At 43.5% G+C, this 17928-nt stretch overlaps 1 protein-coding gene across 2 annotated transcripts in view; it reads right to left on the reverse strand.

Annotated features, from left to right (window-relative positions):
• The window catches only part of cd2ap (CD2-associated protein), a 61071-nt gene extending 45533 nt beyond the window's left edge, over nt 1-15538 (reverse strand). Inside the window, exons 1-2 of one of the 2 annotated variants that reach the window (XM_069703066.1) lie at nt 15251-15538; nt 5719-5876 (exon numbers count right to left, since the gene is read on the reverse strand). In XM_069703066.1, coding sequence (XP_069559167.1) covers nt 5719-5876; nt 15251-15254 — 162 coding nt within the window. In that variant the 5' untranslated portion in view covers nt 15255-15538. Of the gene's footprint in view, nt 1-5718; nt 5877-14629; nt 14690-15250 lie in introns of those variants that run through there. The other variant, XM_069703067.1, reaches the window with a different exon arrangement.
• Nucleotides 15539-17928: the final 2390 nt, after the last annotated feature.

The raw sequence follows: 17928 nt of genomic DNA on the forward strand, positions 1-17928 counted from the left end.
TTTTCAATTTTTCTCTTTTTTTTCCTCTCTCTTATTCACAGTAAGAATTAAGGCAAATGAGACACTTTCAAAATAAATGAGAAAAATCTTAGTCATAAAATGTCTTTCGTTTTTGCTCCCTTTATTTAAAACATATGAAACATTGACCTCGAAACCGAGTTTCAAACTGCACAGTGAAGTTTGTGTACTGTTACACTTCTAGCATAAAGTTCCCTAAAAATGTCTCAAGGTGTAAAAGGTCAATAAAAATAAATAATTTTTTTTCAAAAATCACACAAATAGGAACAGAAATCTCCAACTGCAATCCTTCAATGTGTCCCGTTTCCACAGACACACACTGTAACGTGTTAGACCCGGGAACGCTGGAATCAGCAGAAGCAACGCAAAGTACACACACACGCACACGCACGCACGCACGCACGCACGCACACACACACACACCTGATAACGTCACACTTTAGAAACACAGACCCAAACTTTCCTGTCATCACGTCGGCCTTTCATGCAGATAATGTTCTTACCGTCTCCCCGTCAGGCATGTCGCACTGTCCTCCGATCGCACAGCGAGGACACAGAGGACACGCAGCAGGAAGAAGACGCACAAGGTGTCACACGGCTACAATGTTGTCGGGAACAAAGTTCAACAGCCGGCAGGCTCCTTACAGGATTAACTGCCCTGTTGAGTGGCCAGGCTGCTCAGCAGATTACCTATCTCACTGCGTAAGATTAGAGGATTGGAGGAGAGAAGAAGAAGGTTTTGGGTTTTTAAAGTCCCTTTATTTCACTTTTGCAGGGAAAACAGAAAACACTCTAAAAATATCACTTGAAAAGCAAAAATGAGAAAATAAAAACCTTCAGGCAAATCGAACAAAATAAAATAATGAAAATAAAGCACCAAAGAACAAAAGGAACAATCAGTCGCAATGATCAATATGTTCCAAAGTTCGCCACCAGCTCTCCACCAGCAACCCACTGAGCATTAAATGCTCCCAATAGTCCATCTGTCCCTGAAGGCCTGTATATTGTCCACCGTCTCGTAGTAGGCGTGTTCCACCCTGAGTCGGGCCTTCAACAGTCCCTCCAGAACTTTCACCGGATCCTCGCTGCCAGCACCCCGAGCCCGATTCTTGCGTGTCAGCCAGATGTCCAGCCTGGCAGAATCAGATAAAAAGTTCACCAGTGTGTGGACAGCCCTTTTTTGTTTTGTTTTGTGCAATATTTTGGACTGAAGATGAATAAAATGAAAGAAAAGTCCTCTCCAGGACCCTGAAAGCATCTTTTTCAAAGTTCAAAGAGAGCTGAGAGCCGAGGACACCGAACAAACAAGTGTTCCAGGGTCTCAGTCTGACCGCAGAAACAACACTCCTCCCCCAGGTGTGGATCCAGGTGTGCTCTGTATCTGTTTGTAGATATTGCCCCGTGTACAACCCTCCACTGGAGGTCTACTGTCCACTTTTCAACGGGCAGCTTGTACAGCCGCCTCCAGCTGCCAGAAACATCTGGGCCAAAGAACTCGTTCCACCTCGACTCCTTCAACCTGCCAGAGAGCGCAAGTTCACAACCTTTACACAGATTTCATAAATAGCTTTTTTCCCTGCTTTCTGAAATTTGTCCAGGTGAGGGGTTGTGAACGTTAGCAGCCCTGAGACAGGACAACCCCGTCTGATCCCTCGCTGTACAGGGATCGGTCTACTCAGCCCAGCTCCCATTTTAACCAGACATCCAGCACCACTCTACAACAGACCCACCCAGGTAAAAAAAAAAAAAAAAAAAACATCACCAAGCACAAAAGCCCTGAGTGCAGAAAATAGATAAAAGGGATCCACCCTGTTCAAAGCCTTCTCCTGATCCAGTGAGACAATACCATCATCTACATCGTGGAATTTACATGCCAAACACATCACAAATGAGAAAAATGTTGTCCATAACTGTTCTATCCGGGATACAGTTTGGTCGCTATTTACAATTGCTTCCAAGTAGACTCTTAGTCTGCTGGAGGCTCTGGAAAGAACCTGATAGTCAGCACAAAGCAGGGCCACTGGTGTCCAGTTCTTAAGGAGGACCAGGTCGCCCTTCTTGGGCAGCAGGGGGAGTACTGCCCGCTGGCATGAAACAGGAAGTGATCCTGTTTTAAAACATTCCTCCTGGGAGCTTCAGACAGGTCATCTACTTCCTCTGCGCCACCGATCTCTCCAGGCTGAAGAAAAAAGGAGCTCGGGGCATCCATGCCCTTCAACTGGAGAAAACGAGACCAGAGCTCCCTTCACTCTCTCCTGCAGGAAGGAGCTCAACTCCAACCTCCTCTCCTGCAGCAGTCGGCCCACACTGGGATCCGGGTCTCTCTGGAAGCCCTCCTCAATACTTGTTATATTGGCTTCGAGGTCTTTGACAGCAGACTTGATTTTAGCGGTGGCGTTTGAGGTGTACTGCTGGCAGAACACACGGATCTGTGCCTTTCCGACCTCCCACCACTGTTCCAGAGAACTGAAGCGACCTTTCTCAGTTTTCCAGTGCTGCCAAAAAACAAAACAGAGCTCTGACAAAAAGTGCTGTCCTGCAGAAGTTTATTATTAAAGTGGCAGTAGGAGTTAACCCTTTAACCCGGTGAGGTTATCGAGCCTAAGCTGACGAGGTGGTGGTCGGTGAACCCTACTGGACTGATTGAGCTGGGTTTTTTTAGTCTGGAACTGAGACTGTGAGAGATGTAAATCCTGTCCCGCTGCACTGGTCCTGCAGTTGCTGACCCTAACCCATGTGTACTGTCTGGTTTGTGGGTGTTTGACTCTCCATGTATCCAACAGATCTAAGTGCGTGATGACGTTGTGGAGACTCCCAGGTGACTGATGGGTGCGGCTCCTCGTTAGTTCGGTGAAGTCTAGACTGCAGCTGAAATCCCCTCCGATGATCAGTTGCTCCTGATGGCAGCTCTGCAGTTGGTTTTGCAGCGAGGTGAATTAGATCTTTCTGGCCCCCCGATCTGCTGCATATATGTTGAGGAAGCAGTAAACCGAGCTCTCTATCTCTGCCCTCACCGACCCTTCACCACCTCGGTGACCGACAGAACCGTTGCATTAGCTGCGGTTCTAAACAGCACGGCTAGTCCGGCACTAAGATTGGTGCAGCGGCTCCGGGTTCATGAACCCCCGTCCACTTCATCCGATGGAGTGGTGCGAGTTTCTTGTAAAAATAGGATGTCCAACCGTTTTCGACCTGCAACTTCCAGTATTAACGCTCTTTTATGCCTGTCCCTCCCACCAATGATGTTTAAAGACCCTAAATGGAAGCTCTGCATAGAAAGGTCAGAGGATAGAAGGAGGCAAGGCGAGACCAGAGATAAGCAGTGGAAAGTGGAAAGTCCCATGCGACACATGATCATGTTAAACTGTTTACTTCGGGGTTGTTTTTTTTTAACACTTTTACTTTTTTTTTTTTTTTTACTTTCCTCAGGTTTGTGAGGTGTTGTTTTTTTAAGACGGAAGCGCTTTCGATCATCTAAAAGGTCAGACCCCAGCTGTCTCTGCACCACCCCAACAGATCGTATGACCTTCTCAATGTCACTGAAATATTCACTCACTTTTGCAGATCTTTTGTAACTTACATCCAAAAATGAGTTTATTTCCTCAAATGAATACAGGTCAGTGCTTTTAATGCACGTTTCATAATTATCTGATTCACTCTCATACTCCAGGAGGAGGAGAGGAGAGGGAGAGGAGAGGAAGGAGAAGAAGAAGCCAGCAGTAGTGCAGTGACTCATTTCACGCTTCATTAGTTGTGTAAATATCTCGCTGAGGAAAAGCAGATTTCACTTGTGTGCCTCCAGAACAGAAGACTTTGAATCAGTTCAATGAGAAGACACCACAGATCCTGCGTATCTACGATGTACAGCTCCAGCTGGTGAACAGCCCTCTCACACCACCATCTCCAGTCCCAGTTCATTCCAGTAGAAAAGCTGCAAAAGCAGGTTTTCAATAATAATAATGTTAAAAAAACATTTCCAAAGACTTTTTTCTACCCAAATTAGGTTTGGGTGAAAGAAAAAAAAGAATACAATAGACTAAAAACTACATGCGATCCCATCAGGCTTCGCACTGTCACGCTTCAGCTAAGTACTGCAGACATCCACTTTAATGACCGCTTTCAGCACCGAGGGAGCAGAAGAGTCTGCACACCGATCCGTCTGCTGCCGCTCCTTTCAAGTGTTCCGTTATCAGCCCGATACCTGCAGACAGCTGTTAGCCGACGTTAGCTTGTGGGCATTGAGTGACACGGTGAATAAAGCAGAATCTGCTCTCTGAAGCACGGACGAGAACTCGTAGCGGACTTATTTTTTTGTGTCCCTGTACGTGACCAATAACCGGAGACGGCTCCTCGCCTCCGGAGAACAACGGTCACGCCCTCCGAGGCATGAAATGGCACGGCGGTGACGAATAACGACTTGTAATTTGAACACTATGTTTATTTAGAGAGCTCATACAACATCGAACCGGTAATTACGAATGGGTATAATGAGATTTGCTCTGCTGGGTCAAAGAGAATTCATAATTCCCGACAGCGTCAGAGCGCACGAACTCATCATCTGCAACCACGTGGGTCGAGCACACAGACACGGAGGAAGAGGGGGGGGTTTAAGACACCTTGAAATAGTCCTCGGTTGTAATATTGAGTTTTAGTAGTATACGAACGGGTTGGACCCGGGTGAGCTTTTAAACCGAGGCTTCATCTCTAGTGTGTTACCGTGTAATATTACAGACTGTGTGAAGTAAAGTTCTAGAAAAGCACGCTCAACTGCTACAACTGCTTTTTCCGCTACTTCATATCATAAATTGAATCCTAGAGAGCGACCCAAATCAAGTCTACTTGTATTCCTTTTGATGCATTTTATCCGTTCTTATACATCTCATTTCTTTTCTATATTTTTAAATGCTCCTTTATGTCTGTTTTTATGTGAAACACTGTATGTAATGATCTTGATGCGAAGCACTTTGAGCTGCATTTCCTGTATGAAAGGTACGATACAAATAAAGTTGTATCATTATCATTATCATTATTAATAACAATAAAGACGGGAGTAAAAGTGACTCTTCGTTTGTTCCGATCCATAAATTGCATCCTTCATCAAATCCGGGAAAAAAAGCAAGCGCAGTGTTTCCATGTTGCCGTGAGACTGCAGGATAGTTCAGTCCAACAAAAGCTTCCGTGTTGACAAACTACAAGTGAAACCGGGCGACAGGATTTCTGTATTTACACACATTTGTCTTCTACCAGAGAAAAAGAAAAAGAAATCCAGTAATCTACAAATCACTCAAAGCTCCTCCTCCTGTGTTTTCTTTTTTTTTAATGGAAGCACACAGGACACTCGCAGCGTGGCGATCCGTTCAAGTCTAAGAGATGAGCGAGTAGACTACATCCGAGCTGTGGGTCCGATAATGCCCGAAGCTTCGATCGGATTATCTCCGACGGCGACAACAAACAAAGAGCATTTGACACCTCGGAGGAAGCGTCCGGTCGGCACGGCAACAGGAAACATTAAAAAATTAAAAAAATTAAAAAAAAATTAAAGAGCCGACAAAAAGCTCGGAAGACGATTTCACCAGTCGCGTGTTTGGTTTTTTTTTTTTTTTAAGAGCACTGTTGATTCCCGAAAGGAACGCAGGTGTGTGTGTGTGTGTGGGGGGGGGGGGTGCTCTGAGTTCTGACCCCGGCATCCTCCTCTCTCACCTTCACGAAGTTGTCGGGGAAGAGGCCCCTCTTCCCGTCGAGGTCGCCCTCCATCCAGCCATCCTCCTCCACGTAGCGCACGTTCTTGATGACGTCGCCTGGCCGCAAGGTGAGCTCGTCCTCGTGGAGCGCGTCGTACTCGTACTCCACCACCACCTCTGTTCCGGAGACAGAGGACACGCGAGTTACAAAGACAAGACTGTTTGACTTTTATTGGTAAATTTACATCAGAAAATTCAAAAAGAAAGTCTAAACGAACTAAACAATAGTGCAAAGACTTAAACAAACAAACAAACAACCAATATCATGAGAATTCTATATTTCATGTTACGTCCAAATGTTGGTCAAACAGCCACAAAAGACAATCAACATGAAACGAGTTCCTGCAAACAAGTGAATACATATTTATGCGTCTTCTGACTGCATCAAATACAAAATGCAGTGGAACGAAGGGCGGGTGAAGGAGGAAGGTGAGGGAGGCTGTCTGACTGCTTTCAGTGCAGCCGGTTGAGCGACATGCAGAGGAGATATTTGACGACACGTTGTGGCCCTTTAACTCCTTTAACTGATCTCAGAGAGACTCCGCCGGCTTCACATCAAGCAGCCCGACAAAACTAAAACACAGAGGCCACACGGGACACTTTACACGCCTACATTCTGCAAACCCCACAACCAACACGTAACTGATATATATATATATATATATATATATATATATATGTATGTATGTATATATGTATGTATATATATATTTATTTTTATCTGCTTAAAACAAAATACAAAAAAGAATGAAACAGCTAATTATATATAAAAAAGGAACCGTTTATGAATTATGGATTGATCAAAGTATTAAGTTAATTATCAACTTGTCCTTTCTTCCTCCAAAATGATTTCTAACAACTTGTAGCGTCCTAGAAACATGAGCAGGAAATCAGTGCCACCAAAGTACATTGTTTATTTTGACTCTGGGATTTCTTTGTTTACAATTTAGTAATAGGCTTTGTATATTAGAATTGATATTTATGTCATATCTTAACCTACAAAGCCCCCCCCCCCCACACACACACACACACCCCACCCCCGCCCCCCCGTGACTGTAGTTTGGGAGAATCTGTCCGTGTAACCTCAGGAAGAGATACGGTTGCATGCTTCCGCGCGATTGGATGAGGAGCAGAGCAGATTACATCACCTCGGCACACACACACACACACACACACACACACACACACACACACACACACACACACACACACACACACACACACACACACACACACACACACACACACACACACACACACACACAATGATACCAATCTTTAGTTTCAGTACAGTTTAGAGGAGGAGAATGTAACCCAGGTTATCAACAGATATATAGGGAGTTCATAATCTTGACATTTTTGCCAAGTTTAAAAAAAATTTGGTTCGTTTTATGCCACTATTATATAGCGTAATTATAGTTTATTGATACACATATACACTGTGATGAAGAACCATTTATTGGCATTGAAAAATGGAACCAAACAAAGCGTTATACTTCTGTTTGCCTTTTGGGCTTTGGACACTTATGCTTTGGATTTTCCTCACTGAGCTGAAGTGTTACTTAGATCGTTGAACTTCTGGTGTTCAGGAAAAATAATTGAGGCCTTTTTTTTTTTTAAATTGTACTTCCATATGCAAGGAGACTTCTCTGTACTAGAAACCTCTGTTTTCTGGGGGGGGGGGGATGACTCGACTCGGCTTCTCTGGAGACTGTGATTAACTTTGGTTTTGGAGTGTGGGGTGTTTACGGCTTGCAAAGCAACGCCCCGTCTACTCGAGCGGAGACAAAGCGACGCACGCAGCTGAAACTCTGACAACACTTCTGTGTGTAGTAAAAAAAGAAAAAAACACAACGTCTGGCTCGCAGCTCCGGAGTGAGTGCAGGGAGTGAAGTGAATGATAGGTGTTGGCCTGCGAAATACCAGCAGCCGGACAAAGTCCTCTTGGTTTGTTCCTCGGCGGAAATGCCTTTCCAAATACATTAAACACAGCCAGCGTACAGGTGGTGTGTGTGTGTGTGTGTGTGTGTGTGTGTGTGTGTGTGTGTGTGTGTGTGTGTGTGTGTGTGTGTGTGTGTGTGTGTGTGTGTGTGTGTGTGTGTGTGTGTGTGTGTGTCAGGAACAAACTTCCTGCAGCAGCAGCAGCTTTCTGCCCTAAATACTTCTATTGGCTTAAGAAGTGGCCCACAAACTTTTCTTGTGAAATGAAAGTGAGGAAAAAGCCCGCTAACAGCAGAGTAACCTGGACAACGACTATCCAGCAAGTTATTTTTTTCTGGGTGAGGGGACGACTCAGTTCGTCCGGTCCTGGATCCGGTCCCGGGAACAGACAACGGTCCCTTGAACTGCGTTATCCGCTCTAAGCTTTTTGCCAGACAGCATGTCTTTCAGAGAGCACACGAAAACGTATACTCTGCTGCGGCACGCTGCAACTCCATGAGGAAGCTCCATGCGTAGATGTTGCCGGGCGGATCTAGGTCAGCGGGCCTGAGAGTCATTTGGTGGGCAAATGATGTCAGAGTTTTACATCCGTACACTATGATGTTGAGTTCTGTGACCGGTGTCACACACACACACACACACACACACACACACGCACTCTAAATAGGCAAATATATGAAAATAATAATTATTATTATAATAATAATAAAACGCACCATTTTCCTTTCATTTCTAAACTAATTAAAAACAAAAGATTAATTTCACTGGTCCCAGCAGCAGCTGCTACCAAGCTTGCGAGGGTTCTTCTCCTGTCCGGCTCCAAAAGGCAGAAATAGGTCAACAAAAGCTTGAAGAGGCAAAAGTGCATCAACTAAATGGCGTGCTGTCAAGCAGATGATGAGAGAGAGCAAGAGTCACTAGACTGAAGAAGAGGGAGATGAGATGTAACGAAGGGCAAAGGGGGCGCCGGGCGTCCCGCGGCGGCCCAGAAGAAGAAACCGATAGAGGGTTCACCGACAAAGTAGGATGGTGGCATAAATTGACATTAATTGCATAATGTTACACGGCACATAACGGAGCGCAGTCGTAGGCATTAATGGAACCCCACCGCTCAGCGATCTGTTTCTTATTTCATCTCGATGAAGAAAATAAAAATGCGTGTTGATGTAAAGTGTGTAGGCACCAGGTCGGATCGGATCGGGCCGGGCCGCGCTCGGGAACCAATCGGGCCTCGCTCCGTGTTTGGATGCCGGCCGGTCAAATCTTTACTTTTTGCTTATTTTTGCGATGTGCCCCGATTATTAAATGGTTTCTCGTCGCAGGCCGAGTGGAAATTTCCATGTGTTAAAACTTGCAGTTGCAAGCTTAAACAAAAAAACAAAACAAAAATAAAAACTGAGCACATGTTGGATCTAAGAAATAAGACAAAACAGCAGGTGCAGCTTCCTTTGACTTTGAGAGCTGCGTCACCAATTTCTATGAAAAAAAAAAAAATATGGAACCACATCTCTTCGCAGACATAAACCGCACTGCCGCGTTACTTCCTGACTGATGACTCGGCATGACAAGCGTGTTTAAAGGCCGCCGGCAGCAAAAGGGGAAACGAAAAAGTCAAACCGTCTCTGATGTGGGTGTGAAGAGAACAGTAAGACACAATACTACACACACACACACACACACACACACACAGACCAATGTGCGACTTTCCTGGTGACTGGTGGTGTGACACCGAGGTTTTTCGGGAGTGGCGGTTCTGGATTCTTGAAATATTTGCCGCAGCTGAGACGTGGGTGAGAAAGATGTACACGTAGTCCGCAACCAGCTCTGCAGCATAGCCAAACAGTGCTCCAAAAAAATAATTTTAAAAAAGCTGCCTCGGGAGTTTATCATTATTACTATTATTATTATTATTATTTATTCCCATCAGTTCCTGACTGGGCTGCATGTTACGAGTAACAGCTGATATCAACCGTGTGAAGGTATACGGAGAAAATCTCGCAAGGTATGATTTTTCGGTACCTTCAAAAAAGATGAATACTTTTTCAATTGCAGTGATAACAGGAAAACTCCGAATTTATTTGTGTTGCACAAAACACCTCATCAGAGCGACGATACTGGACGGAGGCAAAACAAACCAGCAGCCGAGTTACGGGTTCCTCGCAGTCGTGACATTTTAGTTGATGGTTAACTGTCATAAAATTACTTGCGATTCATAATTTAGTTGTCTAAATCTTTAAAAACAACTCATTCTCGTCATAGTTTCATTAGACACATGTTCCCTATGACGCCTGTCACTGAAACATACAAAGAACATTTCTGAAAATGAGATGCGCCACAAGTCAACGTAAAGAACGTTCATACGAGATGATGTCGTTCAAAGAGCGCCAACCAAACCTCAAACGGTGGAAAACAACAATTGGGAATGTGATGTTTTTTTTTGTTTTATCCATCTTTTTTCATCCAGATTAATAATAACCACTTTTAAAATTGATGCAGAATATTTGAAATCAGTTCAATCAATTGTGATCAGGCGATTCTAAAAGTAATTGTGAAGGGCTTTCTCCTGTTTATAAAATACTTTGGGTTAAGGTTGGATTAATCAAATGAGTTGACCAACTCACTTAAATTCCTGTTTTTACATTTTTTTATTTACTGTAAATACTCCTTCACTGATGGGAACGAGAAAAAAACAAAACAATGAGTTGATTTCCACAAGGGAACCGAGGAGGAATTATTCGCAGGTCATAACGATCGACCTCATTCAACCTACCGATTCCCGGCCAGATCGGTGTGAATAATCTGAGAGCAGACTTTCCTGTTGGCCACTACAACGTCAGGTGTTTAACAGCATCTCCTTTCTAACTTTCATACACCATATTTCTTGGTAAAGCATGAAGCTCAAAGACATCGAAGCTGCACCGGACTGTTTGTTATTTTGTTCAGTCTGTATGGAGTTTTAATTGGCAGGATTCCCACCAACCCTAGATTTCAGAGTCAATGAGCATAATGGCAAGAAGAAAAAAAACCATAATCTGATAAATTTATTACCTTAATCTGACAAATCCCGATACATCTAGCCAAATATATTAGATTTAAATGTAACCAAATTATTAAAGCTTTAATTCAGGCAAGGCCCTTCGCTACAAAAACACTGTTGGAACGAGGGGTGCCCTCCAATAAGGATTCTACCAGCCAACTAACAGTAGTTAGTTCAAACCAATAGTCAACTAGTCCTTTATGATATCAATTTATTTATTTAAACACTGCTAAAGGCAGAAGCAGACACTGAACACTTGTGGCTACACGCTGCTAACATTACTTCTCACACGCTAGTTTTTTTTTTCCTCCTAAACAACTGATTAAAACTTGGTTTATTTATTTATTTCAATTGGGAAATTGACAGTTTCAAACAATATTATCTGCTATACATGTCAATCAAATAACAACTATCAGGGAGTATTTCTCTCCCTAAACTGGGACTGAATTTATTGAATTGATTGCAGCACGTTAATATACTGTATATTATACTATATGTACATTGTTTATAGATCATTTTTATTGCCTGAATGCAGTTTGAATGTCTGTATGTGTGCATATCCAGCCTACCGTCCATCATGTCGGGTCTTGCTTCAACTTGTGCTCCTCTTATCAACCATTTGTCTTTCTTTCTCCCCTCAAGAGTCAATTTACTCAACTAGCAGTGAAACCAGAGAACAGTTTCCTTCTCACTGCACATATTTGGAAGTACTTTTTTTTTTTCATAAAGTTTATTAACGTCGATCGCCGCTTTGCTTTTTCAAGTGTGTGGCAGTGGAACTCCCGACGGCAAAAAGCGCGGCGACGTTTTCCTCCCGCTTCCTGTCTCGTGTGCACTTTCGGTGGAGGCTCAGCAGAACGGAGAGGAACTTCCAGCTTATTGTTTTCCTCTCCTTCCAGGTGAAGACTTTGTACAGTGTGGCTCTTGTATAAAACCAGTGACAGACAGGAGGATGTTACAGGGGTGAGAGTGAGGGGGAGAGGAAGGAAGAGAGGGGGGAGGCTGAAAGGTGGCGGGGGGGGGGGGTGCGCAAGGCCACGCAAGGGAGCTGACTGCCAGGCAGACTGTCAGTGTGTCTCTCTCTCTCTCACAATCAGTAAAGAGGAAACTCATAACTGCATTCCTTCCTGCTGATCTGAGAGGGAGCTGATAGGAAGAGGAGAGGAGAGGGAGAGGGAGAGGAGAGGAGAGGAGAGGAGAGGAGAGGAGAGGAGAGGAGAGGAGAGGAGAGGAGAGGAGAGGAGAGGAGAGGAGAGGAGAGGAGAGGAGAGGAGAGAGGGTTGTTCTTGTTCTTATTCTTACATGCGAAAGCCCAAATTCTCCAGCTCTCCTTCCATTTACCTGCAGCAGTGTGAAGACGACACTTCTACCGACGCCCGGCAACTACACACTCAAACACAGTCATCACTAATCACGATCACTAATATTCCAGAGAATAAAACCCGTCCTTCCAACAACAAATTACATAACCGATAGTTCTAACAAATGTCACAAGAGCAAACATTTCAGCGCTGTCTGAGGTGGCTGTGAGGAGAATAGATGACTGTGTAAACAAGCTTTCTTTACAGCAATAACTCAAGTGTACACAAAGATGGGAGCTCCACCAAAAATTCTAAACCCTGAAGTGGAAGTTGAATCTTAAGGTCAACTATAAGGGCTGTTTGAATGGACGAGTCTGAATACTCTTTTACACTCTTTTCATGCTCCTTCGTAGTACACAATATGCTCCCACTACTCCTCCTCCACAGAATGAGACAGGTGCCCTTTAGCCAGCCATCCTTTTGACGGTAGCGTCCCACAGCAGGTAAAGCTGCAGCGTCAGGAAGGAGGTGTTAAATAGGTAGGTAGGTAGGTATTTACTTTATTAATCCCTGAGGGGAAGTTTTTTAAATGGAGTCCTACCAACCTTCAGTCAGTTTGCCCTGCTCGCCATCTGCATAAAAACAGGTGGGTGATACAAGCTGTGAAATGTCATCCATCCATCACCGTGACAGCCCCGTGTGTCGGATTTATGCGGCTCTATTGGCAGAAACAGAATAAATATTCATAAATGGTGTTTTTGTTGGTGTATAATCACCCGTGTTGTCATTACATGAGAATGAGCTTTTCATATTTACTGATGGAGCGTGTCCTCTCCACGGAGCGCCCTGTTGCACCGCCATATTTCCACAGTAGCATAAAATAGACAAACCAAACACAGGTGAGGTTCAAATTCTTTCAAGATTTTATGGTGACCAGAGTCAAATAACTCAGATTATAACAGCACCTTTGTCTTTCTTTTGACCACGAAAAATGACAAACTAGGTAAACTGACCTTCATCAGTTACATTAACACCAGGGTGGGAAATCAACTGTAGCCGCAGCCAGGTAAATATTGGCTGGAGGCCAGGTGAGGTTTAGTTGAGCATTCAGTTAGACATTTTAGAACATGTTGTTAATGTGACGCAAACAACTAAGGAGTTAAAAAAAAAAAAAAAAGGTGAGAACACAGCGTGAAAAGAGAAATGCTGCCACAAGTGAGAGTGGATGTGTTCCCTTTGACCTGCAGCTACATTTAATCATCCAACATTGTTTAAACTATGAAATTCAATTGAGAGTTTTAAGTTTATGAGTTCACCTTTTAAATTGCAGATAAACTAAAGGTTAGAAACATTTCCACGGAAAATATTTAAAGCCGGTTTAATGTTATCCCCGTTATATCGATCAAATACAGAGGAGAATAAGATCAAAAACGGTGTTTATCCACGTGCCTACGGTGTGTTTAATCTGACGTCAGTCCGCCTGCCCAGGTTCCACTTTAGCTGATGACCATGTTAACTGGTGACTCTTAGCCGGACACTTCGTGTTTACTCATAGCTTTAAAAAAAAAAAAAAAAGGTAAATGTTTATTTTTCTGAGACAAAAAGGAACAGATGAAAACATACTGAGGTACAGAGGTGGAGACCACACAGGCACCAAACCCTTTACAACCATGTAGCGCTGCAACACAAAATCCAGTTTTGCGGAATTTGGTGGATCAACCGGTGGCGGGCTGCAGGGCGTCGAAGCCGAGTTCAGGGAGAGCAAACGGTGAAGGCGAGGGGGCTCCGCACGTTGAGCTCGGACATGTTCAAACACAGCCGAGATATCCTCAGCAGTGGGTTTCCTCCTGAAAGACATACCTGAGCCAAGTACGAGGCACTATGAACTCATGTGGGCCCAATGTGCTATAAATGGACACCGGTTAAGAAGAAGGCCGTTCTGGTGGGTTCTCATATTGATCGATTGTGAGCTGGATTGGCATTTTTAACAACTCGCTGTCTAACAATATGGCAAACTGCTTATGGGATTCTCTTTGCAATTGTAAGCACATTTTCTTCAAAAACAACAAAATAACTTTCTGGCTGAGCGTCAGCAACAGTTCAGTTAATGCCAAAGCAAACTTTCGTTTGAACCTCGTCTCTAACTTATATACCACAAGTACAATATGCAGCTTAACAGAACTGGAAGGTATCGCTTAAAAAAAAAAAAACTGTTTCACAACATAGCAAAGATCTTGAACGAGCCCCACTCTGCGAAACAACCCCGCAAACCACAGTGTGCACATCCAGCCAGATGCAGTCGGCGGGTTTCACGATACAGTACAGAAGATTTGCAACACACAGTAAGATCAGAGCATTTCCTCTCGTGTGCAGACAGCAGAAGCGGTGTGGCCATCACAGCAACACACTCTCTTTGCAAACCAGAAATGTCAAAAAATAGCAACCATCTTGGGTTGCCTCTACAAACCCATTCACAGCATTGTTCTCTGCCTCCAGTAGACCTGACTGCATCACCTTAAAGAAAACGGGTTAATTAGATCATGTGGTGTGAGGGATGACATGGACCCACTGATCCACATCAATAAACAGACCTTTGCTCAGCAGCAGAGCAGGCTGAAGTGAAGCATGACATGCAGGTGGGTGTGGGAACTTCGAAGTCTTGTCACTGTCGTGGAAAGAATCGGCACAAAATAAAAGTTCACCCCTTACTTATATCAGCCTTAAAGCAAATGTCAAAACAGTTGATCAGCCTTCATTCACGCCAGGAGTGACTGTGTGGATGTATTTTAACTTTGGGGTTACTGACCACAGATGGGAATAAACTTGCAATTCCAAAAGGTACGACAGCGGTTTCAGGGCAGTACCTGGTTCTGCAGCGGCCCTGTTGACATCAGCTCGGTGGTAACTTCTGTCAATATTAGCCAGAGAGCAGCCGCACAGGGATGGAAGGTGGCGTTATCCAGTTCAGCACATAGCTAGCAGGCTAGGCTAACTAGCTAGCTCACAGGCTTGCTAACTTTAACTCCCCCCGCTGGCACAAAAAAAACAAAAAAAAAAACTTGATGGCATGATTTATGACACTGACGCTCGGTTTAAAGCTTATCCCCGTGGTTCCATTTGCTCTATAGGTTGAGAGTAAAAAAAAATAAAAAAATAAAAAAAAATAAAAGCGCATTAAAAAGAACACAAGCGCCACATCATGGAAAACTCACCCATTCCTCGTCTTTCGCAGCGCCTCGCGATCAAAACGTCGGGAATGTCTCGCGGCTCGCTCGCTCCCAGCCAGGTAGACGAGGACAGTTAACCGCAAAGGTTGTTGGTTTCTTCCTCTGTCGAGTAGTCAGGGAAGCAGTAGATCCATTCGTGCTTGTCCCAGCAGCGGCAGGCAGCAGCTTCCCCAGCTCTCTCTCTCTCTCTGTCTCTCTCTCTGTGTCTCTCTCTCTCTCTCTCTCTCTCTGTGCTTCTAGATTACTGTGCAGGAAGTTGACCAGGAGTCTCCACCTTTCTTGGACTCGCCTCCACGGCTGCCTGCTGCCACCAAAAAAAAAATACTCAACAGCGAGGAAACTTCGCGATGTTTCGGCCCGGACGGTCCCGCGAGAGGAATGTTTAATGGAATGTGTGCCTGCCGCTACCCCCCCCCCCTACCCCAGCCCCACACCCCCACGTATTACTGTCCCACTCAGCAAGTACAGTTACGAGTGCGCGTATGCGTGTGCGTGAGAAAGACAGACAGACAGAGAGAGAGAAAGACAACTTCAGTCGCACCAGCTTTTCCCAACTGTTATTGTGCTGCCTGTGTTTTCTAAAAAATAAATAAATAGAAACAAAGTGGAGAAACATTAAAAGTGCACAACGACACTTCGCATGAGAATAAACGACACACTGTACAGTGAAATATAATGTCTAGGCTATAATTAGACAAAGCAAGATAGTAATAAGACTAGAACAAATGTTACAGTAATTACGATGATAGTAATCATACAAACAACAACAAAGACAATAGCCTATATATAAAAACAATACCTATTGAATATTTACATCGACATAAACACACAAAAACCATTAAACAATCCCCAAGAATAGAAAAATAGCAAAGATATGACCTTGACCTAATGAAAGAAGGAGTCAAAAATGTGCTTTATAGCTTGAAGAAAACAGTTTTTACTCACAAGTCCCGCATAAAAAAAACTATATTAGTATTAGCAGCAAAACGCAATTGATATTATTAAAGAAACAGTGATGATGCAGTTCCTCGGAATGATATATTGTTATAAATTACATAATTCATTTTACAGTATTCCCACAAAGCGTCTCCTGTAATAAATGTGCTGGTTTTGAAAAGCTCATGATATTGTCTATTATGTCAAATCATCATCTGAACAGTAACTAAATGTCAGATAAATGTAGTGCAGTAAAAAGTACAATATTTCCCTCTGCATGGTAGAGTGGAAGTATAAAGTACCTGTATATGGTAAAGTAAAGTTTCTCAAAAATTGTACTTCAGTATAATACTTGAGTAAATGTACACAGTTACTTTCCACCTCTGTCAAAACAGACAACTATCACTACTGCACAAATAAAATAAAGGATACGCTGTTGAATAGAATATTGGTATTTGCAAGTCATGTGATGTGAACACATTAAACAGTAAAAATACAAACATATAAAGTATTTATAATAGAAATGGAAAACAATGTGATCCTATAGTGTATCTCTTAGTGCATGCTGTAATGGTATGAGATGTGCTGCAGACCATGTGAGTGCTGCTGTGGTTTGTTGGTCAGGCAGAGAATCAAAGCTGCTCTTATCAGCCACCAACACAGAGCAGCTTGTCTTTGTTGGAAAAGGGGGCAGATAAAAATAATTATAACTCAATGCAAGCATGACCCCTTTATTCATCTTCAAAATCTCCCCGTGTCCTGGCACCACTTACTCTTTTGTTGTTTTTCTTCACACGTACTCCACAATGATTCATCAGTGACTTGCATTCCATTTGACGCTTTGGCACCGTCATATATTGTGCGGCTTTAAACGCGCTCCATCGGATGTCTTTCCATTCGGCGGGTTGAAGGCATGCCGTGTGACATGTTCCCACCACACCCCGAACAACACAAGTGCAGGGAAGGGAAACCAAAAGTGAGTGTTCGTGACACCGTTTCACAGCAGAGAAAGATATGTTGGATTTTGCTCAATCTGGCTCAAAAGAATCACATAGACAGTGGTTGGGATGAAATAGCTGTAAAAAAAATTTTTTTTTAAAAACAACGTCATGTTTTCATCTCATTCAGATTCAATTCAAAGTTAACAGACACAAGAGTGTTGTTTTTTTGTTTTTATTTTTTTATACATTTATTTTACATAGATCCTAAAGACAGAAATGATTGGATCACACTGTACCCAATCCCTTCCAAAAAAAAAAAGCCTGTGCCACTGCTCCACAGCTGTGTTTGCATGCAGGCGCAGTGCCCACTGCAAATTACCCAGTTTATCTGACACCCCGGAGTGAACTGTTCAAAAAGGAAGTAGTTGAGTGCAAATTCATCCTAACTGGAGCCACTTAAGCAAAATGTCAACAAGCTTTCAAAAGGCAGCGCAAAACACAAATTCTTTGCAAATGTGTTTGACCGCAGAAGTACCACACACACACACACACACACACACACACACACACACACACACACACACACACACACACACACACACACACACACACACACACACACAGAATGTGTCATTGTTGGCCGCAGTGAATAAAACACAGTCACAAGTGGCCGACAGAAACCACAACTCTCCTCATTTGCTGTCATTAATGCAAACATTTGGGATTTCTGTTTTGTTGTCCACAAATCTGTGCTGAATAAAGTTATGCTTTATGGTGTTTGCCTGT

The sequence above is a fragment of the Brachyistius frenatus genome, unplaced genomic scaffold, assembly GCF_029030835.1.
Source record: "Brachyistius frenatus isolate BFR_SWC_R1_liver_20210118 unplaced genomic scaffold, ASM2903083v1 Contig_44, whole genome shotgun sequence".
Classification (NCBI taxonomy): Eukaryota; Metazoa; Chordata; class Actinopteri; family Embiotocidae; genus Brachyistius; species Brachyistius frenatus.